This window comes from Odontomachus brunneus, unplaced genomic scaffold (assembly GCF_010583005.1).
Source record: "Odontomachus brunneus isolate Ranch 3 - 2012 unplaced genomic scaffold, Obru_v1 Obru_scaffold_013, whole genome shotgun sequence".
In the NCBI taxonomy this organism is placed as follows: Eukaryota; Metazoa; Arthropoda; class Insecta; order Hymenoptera; family Formicidae; genus Odontomachus; species Odontomachus brunneus.
In genome coordinates, this window is record NW_022639463.1 from 597,941 (window position 1) to 616,310 (window position 18,370).

Here is an 18,370-nt window from a genome sequence, read left to right on the forward strand (position 1 = left end):
ACGCAAGGAGAATAATCAACTCTTGGTTAGGTCAGTTTTCTTACGACTTTACGGTTAAAATTTTTCTACGTGCAAAAGCTCTTAAGACCATTCTACAATAGCTGTAAGAATATGGCTGTAAGGCTGTAAGACTCGAAATGAATTATTTTCATTCGCTGATCGCTCACGTTACAGCTTTACAGCCATATTCTTACAGCTATTGTAGAATGGCCTTTACGGAAAAGAGAACGAAACCGCACGGATCCCATTTAATTACTAGTTACTTTTCCGCATTTACGCGTTTCCGTACGCTCATGTAATCGCACTCTTATTGTAAAAATCCATGCAACAAAAACTGCGGAACGCTTGTGATTGGTTCCGCTCTCGTTCTGCGCTCCGCTATTTCTCTGCATGAGTGTGCACCCTGAGAACACGCGGGTAACATTTCAAGCGCATCTATTTTTGAAAATAATCGACTGTGAATTTGCTTGCTGCTTATGACTAATAGTTTATTGTAGAGGGTTCTTCACAACTTATTGTACATGGTCCTTGTAAATTTAATAAATTGACTCAATATAAAGCGAATCAATATAGCCGTGTAATCAATTTCTATTCGTTGTACGTTGATTTACAATCGAAGAAAGGTATTATATTATACACACACTCTTCTAATCAGGCACCACACTTGCAACATATGCAAAATGCCACATGTGCCAAGTGACGCACGCACTTGTGCGTTGTTTTACAAATATGTTTATTGATGTTTACGTACTATTTAACAATGAGATACGAGTATCTTGTGTGTGAAACTGATCTATGGGCGATCGATCGAGCGTACGACGAGTTGCCCGGGACTGTCCAGGATAGCGATAGATATGACAATATAAGGTGCTCTGCATCGAAGCAACGTCAAAAGCTTTATTTACACAACAATATTGCTAGATACGAAATCGAAAACGAATCGATCATTGTCTTCAAATTTCTGTCGATTTTTAACTTTGCACATGCACAATGGTTGAGAAGAAGGTACATATCCCGCTGAATCACCCGAATCGGGATATTTGCGAGTTTTGTTATGGGTAAATGATTTTTTCTAATAACTGCATTTTGGGGAATTGTTAATGTCTTAGATTCTTATTCTAAGCTTCTCTTTAATTTATAAAAATATCTCTAAGTGTGACCTATAATTGGCCTTTTATTATTAAACCTTCTGATTGATTTATAAGCACATTTTATCAATAAAAAAAGAGTTTAGAATAAGGACCTCAATTTATCGAGCAATTCTGCATGATATATGTAATTGATACATAACAAAAAAGATTTACTCACAGAAATGGCAGATTACCAACTTTGCTGTGATAATTTGTACCATTATTTGCATACTGCAGTGCAGCTCAGGTATTAAGTAACTTACCAGAAAGGGTTAAAATTGGACAAGTAAAGACATTATATGGGATAGGAAAGAAAATAGGGGACAAGAAAGAAAAGTTTCTTCAGACAGGAAAGTATAAAGGATTAGAAATGGTACTGTAATTTTTCATATGGTTATCTTTTTAGTAAAGATACAATTTTTTCTAAATCTTCATGTATATTCCTTCTAAAGAATAGAAAGAATAATCAGAAGAAAAAATATATTATCAGAATGTTAATAAAGATACCTGGCATAGGTCTTAAAAAGGCAAAAGATTTAGCAGATGATATCAAGACACTGGAAGACCTCAAGAAGCACCAAGACAAATTCTCAGCTCGCCAGAGATTAGAATTGAAGTATAGACTGATTGTTATATCGTTGAGTTATCAACGATATAATAAGAAACTGATGTAACAAATATTTTTAGGTACTTTGAAGATTTTAACAAGAAAATGCCTAGAGAAGAGGTCATGAAGATAGAGCAATTGTTGACAGACTCTCAATGAATTAAACTATGAATATCTTGTAACTATTTGTGGAAACTACAGACGTGGCTTGGATGAGACCATTATCACTGCTATTGTTACACATCCCGATTATATATCAAAAGTGCCAACAAGGAACAAAAACATATCCATGAAAGTGATTGTTAAATGGCTCAAAGGTCGAGATTTGGTCGCAGATACGATATCCCTTGGATCTAAAAATTTTGTGGTAAGTAATGAGATCAGTTGGAAAACTTTCAGATCTTTTACTGCATATTTATTTTATAGGGTGCATGTCGATTACCAACATGTATGAAAGAACGTTTCGGAAGACTGAGTATACATTTTGTATTTTACGATCAGTATTATTGCGCCATACTTTATTATACGGGAAATGAAATGTTCAACAAAACTATTAAAAGATACGCGTTACAGCAAAAATACGCCCTCAGTAAATATATGTTAAAATCCAAAGGTAGACTTTGAATATGTATAAACAGTATTTTAAAACTTTGTAACTCGTAAGAGCAATTCATAGATACGGCAATATTATTCTTAGGTGCGTCAGGTAAAACCGAAAATATCACGTGCGAGGAAGATATCTTTAATATCTTGGGCTTGTCATATGAGCTTCCGGGATGCAGAAATTCGTAAATGGTAAAATGGTGTAATATTATTGGCTATGTTGGTATGAGTACGCTATTGAATTTAGATGTTACTTATATCGTTATTTAATGTTTAACGAAAAGTGCCAAATTTACGGCACTAATATTCAAAATATCTAAAATTATTATCTAAATGTTTTGAATATTAATGTTGTAAGTAAACGTATATTAATATATTAATATTATAAGTATAAAATCAAAGAGAAGACTGAGTTTTACAAAACGTATTGATTATTTAGAAAATTAGTACATGGTGATGATTAAAATGAATTGCAACTTGTATAATTTTACAAAATTCGTCAAGGAACATTTACACAAATTGCGTGCCATAGAGCTACACTTCTCATTTAGTTTCGTTATTTCTCCCATCGCAAAGGCTCGGAGATATCTGCTTCCGAAGTTAACGTTTCTTTTAGCTTTATAAGCATATGTTTACGCAATATCACAATATGCAATGATTTCTTTAATTCCACGCTGGAATATAATTATACAACAATACCTGTCAATATATAACAGTGCTACTTCGAGAATAACTTTAAATGGATATGATAACGTCCTTCAGATAAAGCCAATATGCAATAACACCCCATAAAATTGTAGTCCACAGGTTCATAGCGAGTAGCGACCAATGTGTAGCATGAGCCAATTTCCATGCCCATGGGAATAAGCCCTTGGTAATGGTATGACCAATATAAAGTGTGATTGGATTTAAACCTAAAACAAATAGTCAAAAAATATATAACACTTAATTGTAAGGACAAAATCTGTGAATGATATTCTTTCTATGTGTATCTTTTTGTGTGTAAAATGAAGTGTATCTTTATGATGTGAAAAGAGCTTAAAGAAACAATGATTGCGTTCAATGAAGAAAGTCGTTTGCAGCTGCAAAGCTACTTTCTCCACACAATCATTGCATAAATACATTGCCGAAATGAAAACATTATTAGGTATTATATATATATATATATGTATACACACAAACCTGCATAAATAAATGGAGCTCCACTCCAGTATTGTTTGTAATCAACGAAGAAATGTAAAATCGCATATAATAAAAACGCAAAACAGGAAACAGTGAGAACAAACGAAAGCGACATCATTTTCTTGCTGACCGGTATCACTCCAGATTCTTTGTCAAAATGACACAGTATTCCAGCGATAAGACCCTGTGAATATCGATGTTGGTTATTTGTGTTCTATTTTTTTTATATCGCTTATATAGGGTATGTATGTGTATATGTTCACCGTAACAGTACTATATTTTTACTAATTAGAATGGTCGAACAGGAAAAAGTTCTAAATGCATTAATCAGTTTTTTAAACGGAAATAAAATGCATCAATAAAAATTTCTAAAATATTCTTTTTTTGTAAGAAATCATTTTCATCTTTTTAAAATGGAACTATTGTTTTTTAGAAAACTGACTAGTTGTATCTAGAAATTTTTCCTGCTCGATGCTTGTAATTGTTAAAAAAAGATTGATATCGTTACAATGATATTTTCTGTATATTATTATAAAACATTGAGGCTTACCGTGAGACCTGACCATAGCAGCCAACGGACTACTCTTGCATTGCACTGGTAATAGAGCAGCAAGATTTTCCCAGCGTGCACTCCCATGTACACAACTAATATTATAGATATGGTATTCATTATTCCTGCAAATATATTGCGTTAATAAAGCAAATGCAACGTTTTTTAGAATTTTAAAACTGTTTATTTTTTTAAATTAAATTTTAACTGAATTTGATAGAATTTTTGTCTGTTCTTCAGAAGTTTACTGATAAAAGAAAAAAGAAAACGTTGAGCCGTTCGCCATACCTTCAGGATCATGAGGTAAAATGGTACCATACACAGGATTGTTTGTGTGATGATACATGTGACTACCGAAAACGAGTCTGTCTATGTAACCAGCTGCACCTCCAGTACAGTTAACATTCTTTCCGAAATTGTGGTAACCGCCTGGCCCTAAGTATCCTTTCGGACAATCCGGTACAGGCATGAGAAAAGTGATCAGAGTATGCGTCGTCGCGATCGCTAAGATAATGACCCATTGCGCCCAACTGTCCAGAATGTCTCGCAATACTGTGAATCGACCGAACTGCAACAAGTCGTCCTAAGGAATTAATAAATTAAACCAAGTTGATTCTCGCAAACAGACACAGTGTGTACGTGACGCGTGGACAATACCGCGTGTACACACACGGTACAGCCAGAAACGTTGTTCAATCAAACCTGAGAGTGCGCCTTCATGAATATAGTCTCGACGGTAGCGCATACGAAGTACGAAACAGCCAGCAATTGAAGAACACCCGGAAACCGGAGGTCCTTCAACGACTTCGTGTAAATCGAATTCAACATCAGTCCCAGAAGTATGAGGATAAATGCGCGCTGCAAGCAACGTAAGATAATCTTGCCGCGTGAATTCGATACGCGAAGTTCCGACCGTTTCGATATGGTAATTGACAATCCCATGATCCATGCAAACCTGAGCATGAAGCGAGACACGTAGAAGAGTACAGCACAATGTATGTAATAACGGCGATAAGGTACACGTGATTATTTACCAGGGTAGCATCAGGTCCGCCACGGTCAGGCCGTTCCAAACGCTGTGATTGAAGAACACATACTGGCCACCGCCGTTGTTAACGAATATCATCAGTAATATAGCGATCCTGAAAAAGATTTTTCTCGTACACGCGATACTTGGCACTAATCACGTCATATTGCATGTGGCGACAAACGATATACCCTCGGAATGTGTCGACTGAGCGGATTCTGGTACTAACTCTGCTTGTTCTGATCACCGGGTTCGACGTCTCCGCTTCTTGGAGTCTGTCCAAGTCCTGAAAGTACACGAGGTAATCGATGTCTCTGACATGTATGACTACACGATCGATATTTATGCACGCGAGCTTACATCGTGCACGCTGTCGGGCGACAATTTTCCTTTTATTACACGTACAATCACTTTGCATGTTGCAAATAAGATCCACAAGAGAGCAAACACCATAAAAGCTACAAATATTGCTGCAAAGAACGGTCGATTAATATCGAGATTCTACCGATTAGAATTGTGCGAGTTTTTACGAAATTTTTTTCAAATTTTTGGACTTACGGAGATAACTGTTTATTGGTTCGTGAATCATGTAAATATGCGAGCATAGATCTTCCTGGGAAATATTCCATCCGTAACTTCCATGTTCTTTAAAATTGTACGTGGTGCTAAAAATGTAAGTTGATGAGTTGTAATTACATATATGTAATATATATCTTAACGCTAGAATTAGCAGAATAATCTACAAGTTTGTCATTTCTTATCAAAATTATTACATTTTATATTTTTAATTGGCAATGAATAAAACTGGAAAGAATATATGAGAATTTTTCTTTTTGTTGCATTATATATTTCTTTAAAAACCTATCTTTTTTACCATTTCGATAGAAATAAGTTGTTAATCATCAACAGTTGCGTTAATCAGTATAATAAATTACAAATGACAATACATTTGCATATTATTAAATTACTTACTGACAAATCTCATATCTATTTTTATAAAACACATGCAGAGGATATTTTGTAGGTATAACCAATGTAGTATTCGTGTTTGCTGGTAAGACCGCTCTTGGTACTCCGTTGCACTGTTGCAAAAAAATTAGAGTTATTAATAGTCAATCTGATGAAATCATTCTTGTGTAAAACTTGACGAGTACAAACCAAGTAACATTCTGTCAAATAGGAAAACAATGTGATAGATATGTTGTATTTATTTATGATGCTGAAACATGCTTGGTCTACTCCAAGTGATACATTGGCATCTAGACAAGGATTAGCTGCTAGCTGTTGACTTGCAAAGGCCATGTTGTCACGACTGTCAGTTTCTTCGAAGTCTTACCAAAATTTTTTTAGTATGAGCACCACTGCAAAATAAATATAGGTATGTACATAGTTAAAGTAATAAGGAAAAGGTAATAAGGAAACGGTGCTGTTACAACAGAAAAATGGTGATTGACTATTCAGAGAAAGACGTTGGCAATAATTTACGTTTAATCAATTTTCTCTTTTTCCTTTAATGTATACTTTGTGTATCTTTCAAAGATTATAGATTCCGCATCAAGGTATGGTAGACCGACTTTCAGAAGACGCAGTAGAAGGTAAATTGCACATAATTGCCGCGATAAAAGGTGACACACGAAACACATTAACCGAAACGCAGACGGAACCGGGTACGTGACCTTGAGAAGCGTGACAATCGATCGATTTATGCACGATTCGCACGAATTCGCTACAGAATGTAGTTTCACCTATTTCTTGTTTACTCACCCGAAACTTGCATCGCAAACTACACAACGACGATCCCTTTCACGTATACACAGCCGAATGCACCCACGATCGCACGGATCACAGTAAGAAAGTACGAACACGAGTAATTTCGGTGGATGAAAGCTTGCCTCGTCACGGTTGAGTTTACATACGCTCGTAACCAGCCGCTTCGCAACCAACCGCAACTGCGTCCTTCCTCTTTTCTTTTCTATATAGATATCTCGTTCGCGTCACTCCTCGCTCTCGCGTCTTCTTGACAGTTTCAGGAAGTGCAGCAAGTGTACAAGCGAGTTGCGCGGGCCTCCGATTGGTCGGTGAATCGTTTGGGAGTTAAGTGTTTTGAAAAGGGCGCAGAGACGCATGCGCGCGCGAGGGCGCGCGAGAGACGTCAAACTCGACAGGCAGACGCGTAGCGATACTTGTTGTTGTTTATTGAGATTTTCATCATCGAGTCGTCGAGACACAGGATCGACCATTGTACTACATGCAGCCTTCGACACACAGTACGCTCCAGTTTTCGTGGGCGAGAGACTGGAGAGGAAAAGAAAAGAAATGAAATGAGTACCAGTTTTCTATTCTAACCACACATTATCGTGCGAGATGAGAGAGGTAGACACTCTTGCAAGCGATTTGTGTGTGCGAAAACACTGCCTCGAAAAGCTTTGAGATTACATTTTATAGCCGCTATTTTATATCTATCATGTTCTGTTTTCGTACGTGCGGATGCAAATATATTTTGCCGGGGATCGAAAAATCTATCTACATCCCTATCGTCGCGTGTATCTGCCGCACGACGTAAGCGGAAGAAAAAGATTCTGATTACGTGCCATACCATCAGGAGAGACGCGGTAACGAGCCTTTCATGTATACACGTGTATCACACAATGTATGTACACTTGCTTCTATATTTTATGTTACATCTCACACTACTATTCTGGCGTGAAACTCGATGAGTCATTATCCCGCGTCAGAGAGAAAGATATCCGACAATAATCCGAGGATAATTTATCTTTGAATATGTGGCATTATCTATTGACACGTAACACAAAGAGTCTATGAATTTCGAAAAATTCGCATCGTGAAACTTCCTGGAATATTCGTAAATTTCGGAATTTTCGACGCCGCGAACTGATTGGTCTGAATATTTGTAAGTGCACGGATTTTTCTGAAATTAAAGATTCATAATTAGTAACAATTTTTCTCTATTTTAAGCTTACGTGATTTTTTCCTTTTCAAGAGTGAAAGCTGACAAGTGTACGTATGATTCTTGTATGATCAAAATCGAAGGAAACCACGATTGGCATAGATCAGTTGACGCTATTATTCTACATCGATTCTGCATCTCTCTTTGCAATTCTGAAAACAGGAACGAGTTAGTTATACCAGCATGAGATAAGAAAGAGCACGTGGTCTTAACTCGAGGCGGAAGTTATCTTTCCTGTTAGATATATGTTATTTTTTATTGGTTATCCAAGCAGATAGTGTGTCGGTAGTTCTCGCAATAAGATGCAAAGAGAGCACCTTTGAATTTGAATAAAAGGAAAACACGCACACAGAGAGAGAGAGAGAGAGAGAGAGAGAGAGAGAGAGAGAGAGAGAGAGAGAGGGGGGGGAGAGAAAGAGAAAGACGATCGACCACGAGTAGCGTTACGGTTTCGCGTCAAACGCGACTCTAGGGGTTGAAGCAAAGTCGAGTTGAGTCGTCACTCCATTGTGTTTTCAATTATAGCTACGTCATGGAGATGTAGATCAGCGGATCGGCGTTTTTGCTTTGTCTCTTGCCCGTCCCCGTCGTAAACAATCCGTACCGGGGCTCTCCGAATGTCTCCAGGGCCAACTATTGCCGTCGACTAACAGCGGCGAACATCCTGACGCTACGAGACAACGGATATCGCGGTTAGACATTTTCACACTAGCCGTTCTTCATGACGGACTACGGAGACGCGATAAAAATCAAGCCTGATAATAAACTGATAAGCCTGCTCGATAATCGCGCGGCAACACTTCTACTAAGGCAAGCGTTTTAAAATCCGCCGAGATTAATCTGCCCTGTTAGTCGTATTGCGGACATCTCGGCGGACTTCACGTGGAGTTCTCCGCGCTTCTCCAAGTTCCCCGACACGCCAAAGAAGACTCCATTCTCGGCGATCGCTCGACCGTGCGCTCGACAGGTCCCTCCTCGGCGACATGGAGTCCTCGACGAGCGACAACGGCGAAGTCAAGGTACGTTGCGTATCGAACGCTTCAAGATAAAACCGCGGGAAAAAAGGACGAAGGAAAGAGAAGCAGGTGTTGCGCGAATCCGGAGATTAGTGCTTCGCGCAAATTCGGTCCTCGACGGACTACCGGAGACTATTGATACTCCGTGCGTGTTCGACGTGTGTTCGATATCGGATAGTATGCCTTATGTCAATTGCTGCGGCTTTGTTGTCTATGACGATGACAAGGCCGCTTTTACGTTTTCCTCCGAAATCGATCCAGGCGACTGCTTAGGCTGATCTGTCAAAATCCAATCGGCGCTGACGAGTCGATGTGCTCGCGCAAATTTCCGCAACTACGACTCGAGCTCGGCGCTTCATCAGTTCGCGTCGGCTCGTAGCGACTCGTCCGACTTTTGTCACTTTAATTTTTAGTCGAAGAAACGACTTGAGTCGAAATTTTGATCCCACTTTTGACTTGAATATCTCACGTAACGCCTATCTTGATACTCCGAGAAGTAGGGCTCTATATCCCACATTATACTCCAAACAGGACTTGAGTTTTCTTCAATGTGTATTAAATATGTTTCACTGATCTTTCCGGATATCAAAAGTTCAAGTCGGGAGTAGGGCTAAAATTTCGGCTCGGGGATTTTCGGACGTCAAAAGGGACGAGAGAGAACGAAGAGTGACTTTGAAACGTGCGTCGCAACCCGAGTCAATATTTTGATCCTACTTCCGATCTCGATAAATTCAGATTAATTTCAATCTCTTTTGATTCTATTTAATTCACTAACTTTGCCCAGAGGTCTTCTTTGGAGTCTATATGAACAATATCTGTATTTTCTGCCCTTTACAGACACTAATTAGCAGGGCTTGAGTTTCCATGTGTATTAAATATACACTGGTCTTCCCGAATACAGATGTTCGAAAGTTTAGGTCGGGAATAGAGCTAAAATTTCGGCTCAGAGATTTGCTCACGTCAGAAGGGGCGAGAGGGAATAGAGAAGCGACTTTGAAACAATATGAAACACATTTGTTCCAACCTGAGTCGAAATTTTGATCCTATTCTCGACCTTCACGAATTAAGATTATTTCACATCTCAATATTCCATTGAACGCCTTTAACTTTAATACTCGAATTTAACTTTAATGCTTTAAAGCCTACACTGAGAGAAAAAAATAATTGGAATAACTATAATCTCACTATATTTTATAGTTCGTTTTGGCCTCAAACATATATTTATAGTTCATCTAAACACGAAGATAAAGCAGAATGAACACATATTTATAGTCACCACCTTATTATTCTATATATATAGTAAAGCACAGCTTGGGAATATAGTTACATGTACCCATATTTTCCAAATATTCCATTTGTATTGACTATATAAAATAGTTAGTTTCTCTTACCATTTAATATTTGCTACCTTACTATATTTTTTATTATAAATAATTATAATTTTTGGTAAAAGTTTTACATGAATCAGTTATATTATGCTTATATTGTAAATATTACAAACATTATAGTGACATTTACTATAAAAAAGATATTCCTAACTATAATCTTTTTACTATGCCATTATAGTTCCAAATATCATACATTTTTCTCTCAGTATATTATCAACTTTTTTCGACTTTATTTAATCTGGTCTTGTCGAAAAGAATTCTCTTTAGAATCTATAACCGGCGTTTTTCCTACACTGAGAGAAAAATATAGTTGTTTTCGGCATCAACTATATTCTTTTGTGATTTTAACCATACAAATAGTTAGAAAAAACCATTGTTTTAGTAAGTGTTATTAGAAAGATAGTTCTTCAAATTCTTTTCTGGTTAAAATCACAAAAAAGTATAGTTGACGCCAAAAGCAACTATATTTTTCTCTCAATGTACTATTTAGAGGCGCTAAGTAGGACCTTAGTTACTACATATGCGAAAGATATATTGATCTTTCCGAACATACAGATGTCAGAAAGCTCGGGTTGAAAATTGGGACTAAAATTTTGCCTCGAGAATTTACCGAGGGAATTCTGGACGAGCCATTGTCATCGAGCCGGCGATTGTTCCGTTTTATCGCCCATACTTCGCTCATCTTTTTTTTTTCTTGTAATCTGCGATCGACAAGGGGGATGACTAATCAGTAGCTCGACGAGCCTGCAACACTGTGGGCACATAGTTGTAGACTTTGTTGCCTGCTCCGGACCACGGATTTCTTATCAATAGCTCACTTTCATTTCAGATTACGCTTTAGCTACATTGTGAAAAGGCTACGTGTGATTGACTTAATCAGTATTAATCTGATAGTTGTATGTAAGTGAAGAGCTTTATTAAGATCGTGAAAAACAGATATGCGATGTCCTTCGTTGTTCTTACCCTTTCTTTCTCTTTCTTTGTCTTCCTGTATGCGTATATCAATCGATTTCATCTCTCTAGTTCCGTTTTATCGAGATAAAGTCATGATTTAATTATAACAGTCGCGATAAGACAGTAACAGGCCTACTGTGATCTTCAAATGGACATATAATGGCTGATAAACCGGCTGAATTTTACAATAGCGATTCTTCATGTTTTTTGCTCCGTTACGAGAGCTTTCTTGCTCGGATATAAATAAGTAAATAAATAAGTAAATAAATAAATAAATATGAGGGGATTTCTGGGAATAAGCTGGTATCGTTTGACGCCAGCTTTACTCGATTGATATCACTGCTCAGGAGCATCGATCACGATGAAAATCCGCTGTCGAGGCTCATATTGTCTGCACGAGTAATTAACGGACGGATTTCTTGATCGTTGCGCAATTTATTTCTCTCTTTTCCTTTCAGAAAGAAAACGACAATGACGAGACGCTCGTGGACGATCGAGCGTCACCTTCCCGCAAACGAAGATCCAATTCGGTGATAGATTCCATCGGCGGCAGCGGCATCGTCGTCATCGGCGAAGGCGGTGCTGGTGAATCCACGTTTCCCGCGGGCGGTGTCACTTCACGACCCAAATCTCTATCCGCTCCAGATGTGCGTATATTCAATTGCTGTTACGTGTAATGTGATGCACCGGGTGAAGGAATTTCAACGAGATTTCGTCGACTGTGAGGTGTATCGACGATTGGCTGGTCACGAGCTCCGTCGCTGTTGTTTTTGCCTGTTGAGTGTAAACGCGCGGAAATCGCGGTGAAGACGAAAACAGAGAGGAACGCGGCACGAGACAAACTCGTTGTTATCGTACGAGCGCATCCTGTCGTTGTTTTTCTTTTTTTTTTTCTTTTTTATTAGATCTTTTGTTGCGGAATCGACGATGACAATAGAATGCGATAAAATATCGCTCTACTACTTACAGAAGCAATTACTCAGTTTATCTTCCCTCTACACTGAGAGAAAAAAATAGTTAGAATAACTATAATCTCACTATATTTTATAGTTTGTTTTGGCCTCAAACATATATTTATAATTCATCTAAACACGAAGATATAGCAGAATGAACACACATTTATAGTCACCATCTTATTATTCTATATGTATAATAAAACACGCTTTAGGAATATAGTTACATGTAATATTTTCCAAATATTCCAATTGTATTGACTATATAAAATAGTTCTATATAAAATATTTCTCTTACCATTTAATATTTGCTACCTTATTATGTTTTTTATTTCAAATAATTATAATTCTTGGTAAAAGTTTTACATGAGTCAGTTATACTATGCTTATATTGTAAATATTACAAACATTATGGTGACATTTACTATAAAAAAGATATTCCTAACTATAATCTTTTTACTATGCCATTATAGTTCCAAATATCATACATTTTTCTCTCATTGTAAATAATAGCTGTATTTACAAGTAATATTTTCTTAATGATAGCTTCAAAATGTGCTCATCACGAATTTAAGAAAAACTCGAGATCTGTCGTGTATTCAAAAGGAGAATTCATTTTCTTCAGTAGAATATTATAAAACTATCAAAGAAAAAGGCTGCTTTCATTCGATGCTGGGTTGACTCTATGTACACATTGAGAAAAAGAAATCTAAGAAATATTCATACGATGGGTACTAATAAATTTATTTGTACACTCGAGCAAAATACTTTTCAAATAAAAAAATATACTTTTTCTGGAAACTTTAGCCTTTCATAAAAGCAATTGTTTATTCTATTTAAATAAACAAATTTAAGTAAATATGCTATTGATAAAAAGGTATTTCTTATTTTTTAGATATTTTTTCTCTCAGTGTGATAAAGAAAGCAAATTGTTTTAATTTAATACTCTTGATTAAAATGCTAAGCTTGGTACAAGTGAGAATATATTTTAAATAAATTAATTTAATGCTATTCAAATAATTTATTTTCAAATAATTATAATTCTTGGTAAAAGTTTTACATGAGTCAGTTATACTATGCTTATATTGTAAATATTACAAACATTATGGTCATATTTACTATAAAAAAGATATTCCTAACTATAATCTTTTTACTATGCCATAGTTCCAAATATCATACATTTTTCTCTCAGTGTGATTCTAAGATCTCTCCGCTCTCGAAAAATATAATTTAAATAAATTTAATGTTTGTGATGAACTTACGACAGATTTATAACTTCATTCGGTAGAAAGTGTGCAAACTGTTTTACGTCTCCAAGTGTAATTTTTCCTCTATGTGTAATCCGTTCATTTTCTGCAGACGTCGGTGTTCGGGTGCGAACGCATCGGCCCTCCGAATCCCGCGCAAGCGACGGCTTACTCGTTCGAACCGATTAAGAAAGTCGCCGACAAGACCGACGCTCACGTGAGGATTTTCGATGATTTGCCGAAAAACAGGTACACAGGAGAACGTCGCTGATAGATTTGCGACTCCATAAAAGAAAAAAGAAACTGAATGGAAATGCTTGATATTTTTTGATTTCAGTGAATTCGCGACTAAAACCGCGTTCATGTCGGTGACTCAAGACGCGGACAGGTACAATATGAATCACAAAAATCGTGGCATATGTGTGATCTTCAATCACGAGGAATTCGAGATTGGAGGCTTCGACAGGCGGGAAGGCTCGTCGGTAGACGCGATGAAATTGGAAAAGAGCTTCGGCAATCTTGGATTCGATGTCATGGTCCACGATAATCTTACCCACAGAGAAGTCATTGACGTGTTGGATGAACGTGAGTATATGTATCTTTGCACTGAGAGAAAAAAATTGTTGGAATAACTATAATCTCACTATATTTTATAGTTCATTTTGGCCTCAAACATTTATAGTTCATTTCAAACACGAAGATATAGCAGCATGAACACACATTTATAGTTACCATCTTACTCTATGTGTATAGTAAAGCACGCTTTAGGAATATAATTACATGTATCCATATTTTCCAAATGTTCCAATTGACTATATAAAATAGTTAATTTCTCTTAGCATTTAATATTTGCTACCTTACTATGTTTTTTATTTCAAATAATTATAATCCTTAGTAAAAGTTTTACATGAGTCAGTTATACTATGTTTATATTGTAAATATTGCAAACATTATTGGTGACATTTACTATAAAAAAGATATTCCTAACTATAATCTTTTTATTATGTCATTATAGTTCCAAATATCATACATTTTTCTTTCAGTGTGGTTCTAAGGTCTCTCCGTTCTCGAAAAACTGCACTAATTCTTCGAAAACGAACAGATCTCTAACTGAAGACCACATAGCTTCTTGGTGAAGAATAAATTATTAAATATTTTATTCTCCTAATGATTTTTAAACAAAAATACCTCGACAAAAGAGCTCTTCTTAGAACGGCTCGAATGTTCGCCGTTAGGAGGATCGAATTTCTTGATTATCTACATTTTCTCATGTGTCGCAGTTAGCAACAAAACGGATCACAGGGACAACGATTGCATATGTATCGTCGTGTTGACCCACGGGTTGCAAAACGACATGATATCAGCGAAGGACGCTATTTATAAAACCGATAAGCTTTGGAAGCCGTTTACCGCTGATAATTGCCCGACGCTCGCGGGCAAGCCGAAACTGTTCTTCATCCAGGTAAGAAGCGACCAACAACTTCGATATTCTTTCGAGTCGAGTCGAGTTGAAATCTCAAGTGGCGCAGAATGTAACTTAATACGCTACTACTCAATATCGGAAAATATCCGGGGGTTGAATTTACCAAGAAGGTTCAATAAAAAATCTGAAAGTTCCAAGTCTAGAGTCGCCCTAAACTCTATGTTACTTGTCTTCTCCAATTCACCTTCTGGCTTTCTTCAGGCTTGCAGAGGCGAAGAGGTCGATAACGGGGTCGTGTTGTCCCCGCGCAGTTTGAGTACAACTGACAGCGTGTCATCGTACAAGATTCCGACTCACGCGGATATTCTAATAGCTCACAGCTCGGCTCAAGGTAAGCGTCAATTAGCCGCACCGCATCTCGTCCCTCGACAAATTACATTTACGAGGCGTCGTAGAAATTGGGCGCGACAGTTCGATGTCAGTAATCAAAGGTCGGTGTATATCTAATGGACACGTGCAATTCTCTCTCTCTCTCTCTCTCTCTCTCTCTCTCTTTTTCTCTGTCTTTTCCTCTCCATACTTCTCTCTTATTCTGAAGTCGTCTCTGTTGTCTCAAGGCTTTTACACCTGGAGGAATCCTACGGATGGCACGTGGTACGTCAGCTGCCTATGTGAGATCTTGAACAAATACGGCACCGAGCTGGATTTGCTTAGCATGCTCACGATGACGGCCCGGAAAGTCGCCATAGATTACGCCTCTTACAACCCTGAAGACTCGACCAGGCACGAGAAGAAGCAGGTGCCGTCGCTCACGTCGCTGCTGCTCCGAACCGTTTACTTCCCGCCGAAGACGAACATGTAGATGCAACGTCGTCGGATGGGACGGCATTGACGAGTGCACGATTTCGCGATCGCATGACTCGTCGATGCGCGAACGTCGCATAAGCACGAAGGGATCCTCGCTTGATATGGCGGTTCCCTACACTTCGCGTCGAATGGCTGTACATTTTTCAGGGGTATGTAGGCAAAGAGAAATACGATTCTGTCACGCTGGTTGACGAATAGTCAATCGTCGAGGGAATATGCGAAAACTTACAAACGAGACCTGAGAATAATTTTCAGAAAATTTTTCTAAAAACATTTGAAAATGGTGATGCGCTTTCATTTGTTCCAAACACTGGAGAGTGATTCTAATATAATGTCGCGCTGTTCCCCCTGCAAGTGGGAATTACGAGTGTGTATCTTTATATACACTTACATATATAGTTCATTTACGCACACAACACATAAATGTTACATATCGGAGAAAAGTCTTGGCATCAACGTGCTTCCTACACGCGAGAGCGCGTTTATATTTATCCACCTCTGTCCTGTAAATTATTTTTCATACAATAATGTTTTTTATTTTATATGTGCGAATTTTAAGTTAATGTAAATACACATACTCTTAAATACACACGCAAACACATTGTGATACGTAATATAACGAAAATTTTACATTACAATAACTGATCCTCTACATTTCTATTTCGCGGAAATACTGCGAGTATGTATATATGTATATATTCGCAGATTATATATCGGCGAGACGCGGGCTAGCTGTGCGTAAGCGAATTTTCTTTTAATGCGACTGATCGATCCCTTTTTTGGAGTAATCATTGTAATCTTTACAACTCTGCTACTTGTATGTACGCAATTAATCTCATTTGTGGTTATTGCTCGAAGTGACATAAATGCCATTGGTTTTTTTTCTTTTTTCAAAAACGTGTGTTTCACTGCTCGCTTGGACTCCCTCCTGTCGAATATATTCGTCTATTTATTTATGCACTATGCAAGTGTTGCACACAGCTAGATGTATCAGGATTGTATTTCAGAATATCCATCTTGAGGAAAATTTGACTGAAAATGTAAAGTATATGTAACGTGATTTCTCCTCAAAGAGGACGTTTTAGGATGCAACCCAAGTTGAACATCTGTTCATTCACGTATTACGAAGTATGTTGCCTCGCCTGATAAGGGTTGAAAGAGGTATACCTCGTTTCTTCCTCGTGACGGAGATCTCTCAATTTTCAATCCTATCCCTGATTGATCGTCTTTTCTTCCTCTTCTTCTTTTTCCGCGTACTCGTTCGTCCGTTGTAATCTATTGTGATAGTCCCCCGACCCTTCCCACCATGATATATTTTTTTCTTGTTGTTGTCTGTCCCTTCCTCGCCTGACCTAACTTTCCACGGTATCCCATCGGGCCGTTCAACCGCATTCGACGCCCTCCGACATTTAATTAAGCGTCGACCGCCTACGGTCGAAAACGATACAGCTTGTTGAGCGCACAAAACGACACCGTGCATCCCCTTCATCCTTCGATCACGCGCTACTACACGCTCGTTAATAGCGCGATTTTACCGTTCACGCGAAACCGCGTTAATCACCTCCTCACCCCTTTCGACACTTTCTTTCGCGAGGAAATGTGCAAATTGGGAGAAATCGCTAGTCAAGTGCGAAACTGTGGTTTTTCCAAATTTTCGCGGTGATGAATTAATTTAAATCATTTATGGCAGATAACACGGGTTGTTCAAGTGGACATTGCTGCAATTAATTGTACATCGACATTAATATCGAGATTTAAACGGTGAAGAGACGCTGAATGAAATTCACACGATAATGAGGCGCCATTATTCGAATTTCAATGGCTTCAAATTCGACTAACGGTGCAAAAATCTCACTTCCCAAACTCCTTTATCGGAGATATTTGACCTCAGTTTGTAAAGAAGATTTTTAAAAAAGAAGAATATATACCTGAAAAAAAGTTTAATATTTAACAATAATCATATACAGAGAAAGAATTACTATAAGTTACGGTCGGGAAAACCAACTTTTTAATTAAACAATGTTAATAGTTTTATATTTATGTTAATAGCTTTATAGCTTTGTATGTTTCTTTACTACTATTTTACTAAAAAAATATGGTTGAGGCCAAAAATAATTATAATTTTAATTAGATCAATCATTTCTTTCTCAGTAAGTTAATTCATGGCAACTACGGTTACTACAAAAATTACTACTACAAACGGTTTCATTGTACTTCTTGAAAACTTGCACGCAAAAAAAACTAGAGCTAAAAAATAGCTGTGACAGATAAGATGTCACTGAAATAAAGACAGCTAATGTCGATACTATCGAAGGTAAATTTATTCGCTGTTTAAACTTAGGCGCTACAGCGATAAATGTTAGCTGCTAGAACAAATAATCGTAGCAAATGATCGTAGCTGTGCGACAAATTTCTTTAATATATGCATACGTTAAAAAATTTAGGAATAACTGCC

General features: G+C 37.5%; 3 protein-coding genes across 7 annotated transcripts; 2 read left to right on the plus strand and 1 right to left on the minus strand.

Moving 5' to 3' along the window:
- Positions 1-179: 179 nt before the first annotated feature.
- LOC116841143 (DNA polymerase beta-like) lies at positions 180-2,583 on the plus strand. Its single transcript, XM_032808743.1, is given in 7 exon segments — positions 180-1,058; positions 1,368-1,503; positions 1,592-1,746; positions 1,818-1,886; positions 1,888-2,104; positions 2,164-2,350; positions 2,435-2,583. Coding segments are annotated over 7 exon segments (927 nt in total). The 5' UTR covers positions 180-990; the 3' UTR covers positions 2,530-2,583.
- Positions 2,584-2,749: 166 nt separating this feature from the next.
- LOC116841139 (heparan-alpha-glucosaminide N-acetyltransferase-like) lies at positions 2,750-8,815 on the minus strand. 5 transcript variants are annotated; one of them, XM_032808737.1, is made up of 14 exons: positions 8,672-8,815; positions 8,081-8,219; positions 6,864-7,394; positions 6,258-6,460; positions 6,072-6,181; positions 5,658-5,764; positions 5,460-5,569; positions 5,291-5,385; positions 5,107-5,214; positions 4,775-5,027; positions 4,361-4,655; positions 4,073-4,197; positions 3,523-3,706; positions 3,076-3,254 (listed from the first exon to the last, which is right to left on the minus strand). In XM_032808737.1, exons 4-14 carry the CDS (start codon positions 6,399-6,401, stop codon positions 3,076-3,078), a joined length of 1,710 nt encoding a protein of 569 aa, XP_032664628.1. In that variant the 5' UTR covers positions 6,402-6,460; positions 6,864-7,394; positions 8,081-8,219; positions 8,672-8,815. The 5 variants fall into 5 exon arrangements, with proteins under 5 accessions (XP_032664631.1, XP_032664626.1, XP_032664628.1 ...); XM_032808736.1 differs by having other exon boundaries at positions 8,597-8,745; XM_032808740.1 differs by lacking the exon at positions 8,672-8,815 and having other exon boundaries at positions 2,750-3,254; positions 4,361-4,640; positions 8,081-8,357.
- Positions 8,816-8,890: 75 nt separating this feature from the next.
- On the plus strand, positions 8,891-18,370 carry LOC116841140 (caspase-1-like). Its single transcript, XM_032808741.1, has 7 exons — positions 8,891-9,086; positions 11,884-12,072; positions 13,738-13,874; positions 13,963-14,210; positions 14,906-15,087; positions 15,310-15,439; positions 15,666-18,370. Exons 1-7 carry the CDS (start codon positions 9,051-9,053, stop codon positions 15,908-15,910), a joined length of 1,167 nt encoding a protein of 388 aa, XP_032664632.1. The 5' UTR covers positions 8,891-9,050; the 3' UTR covers positions 15,911-18,370.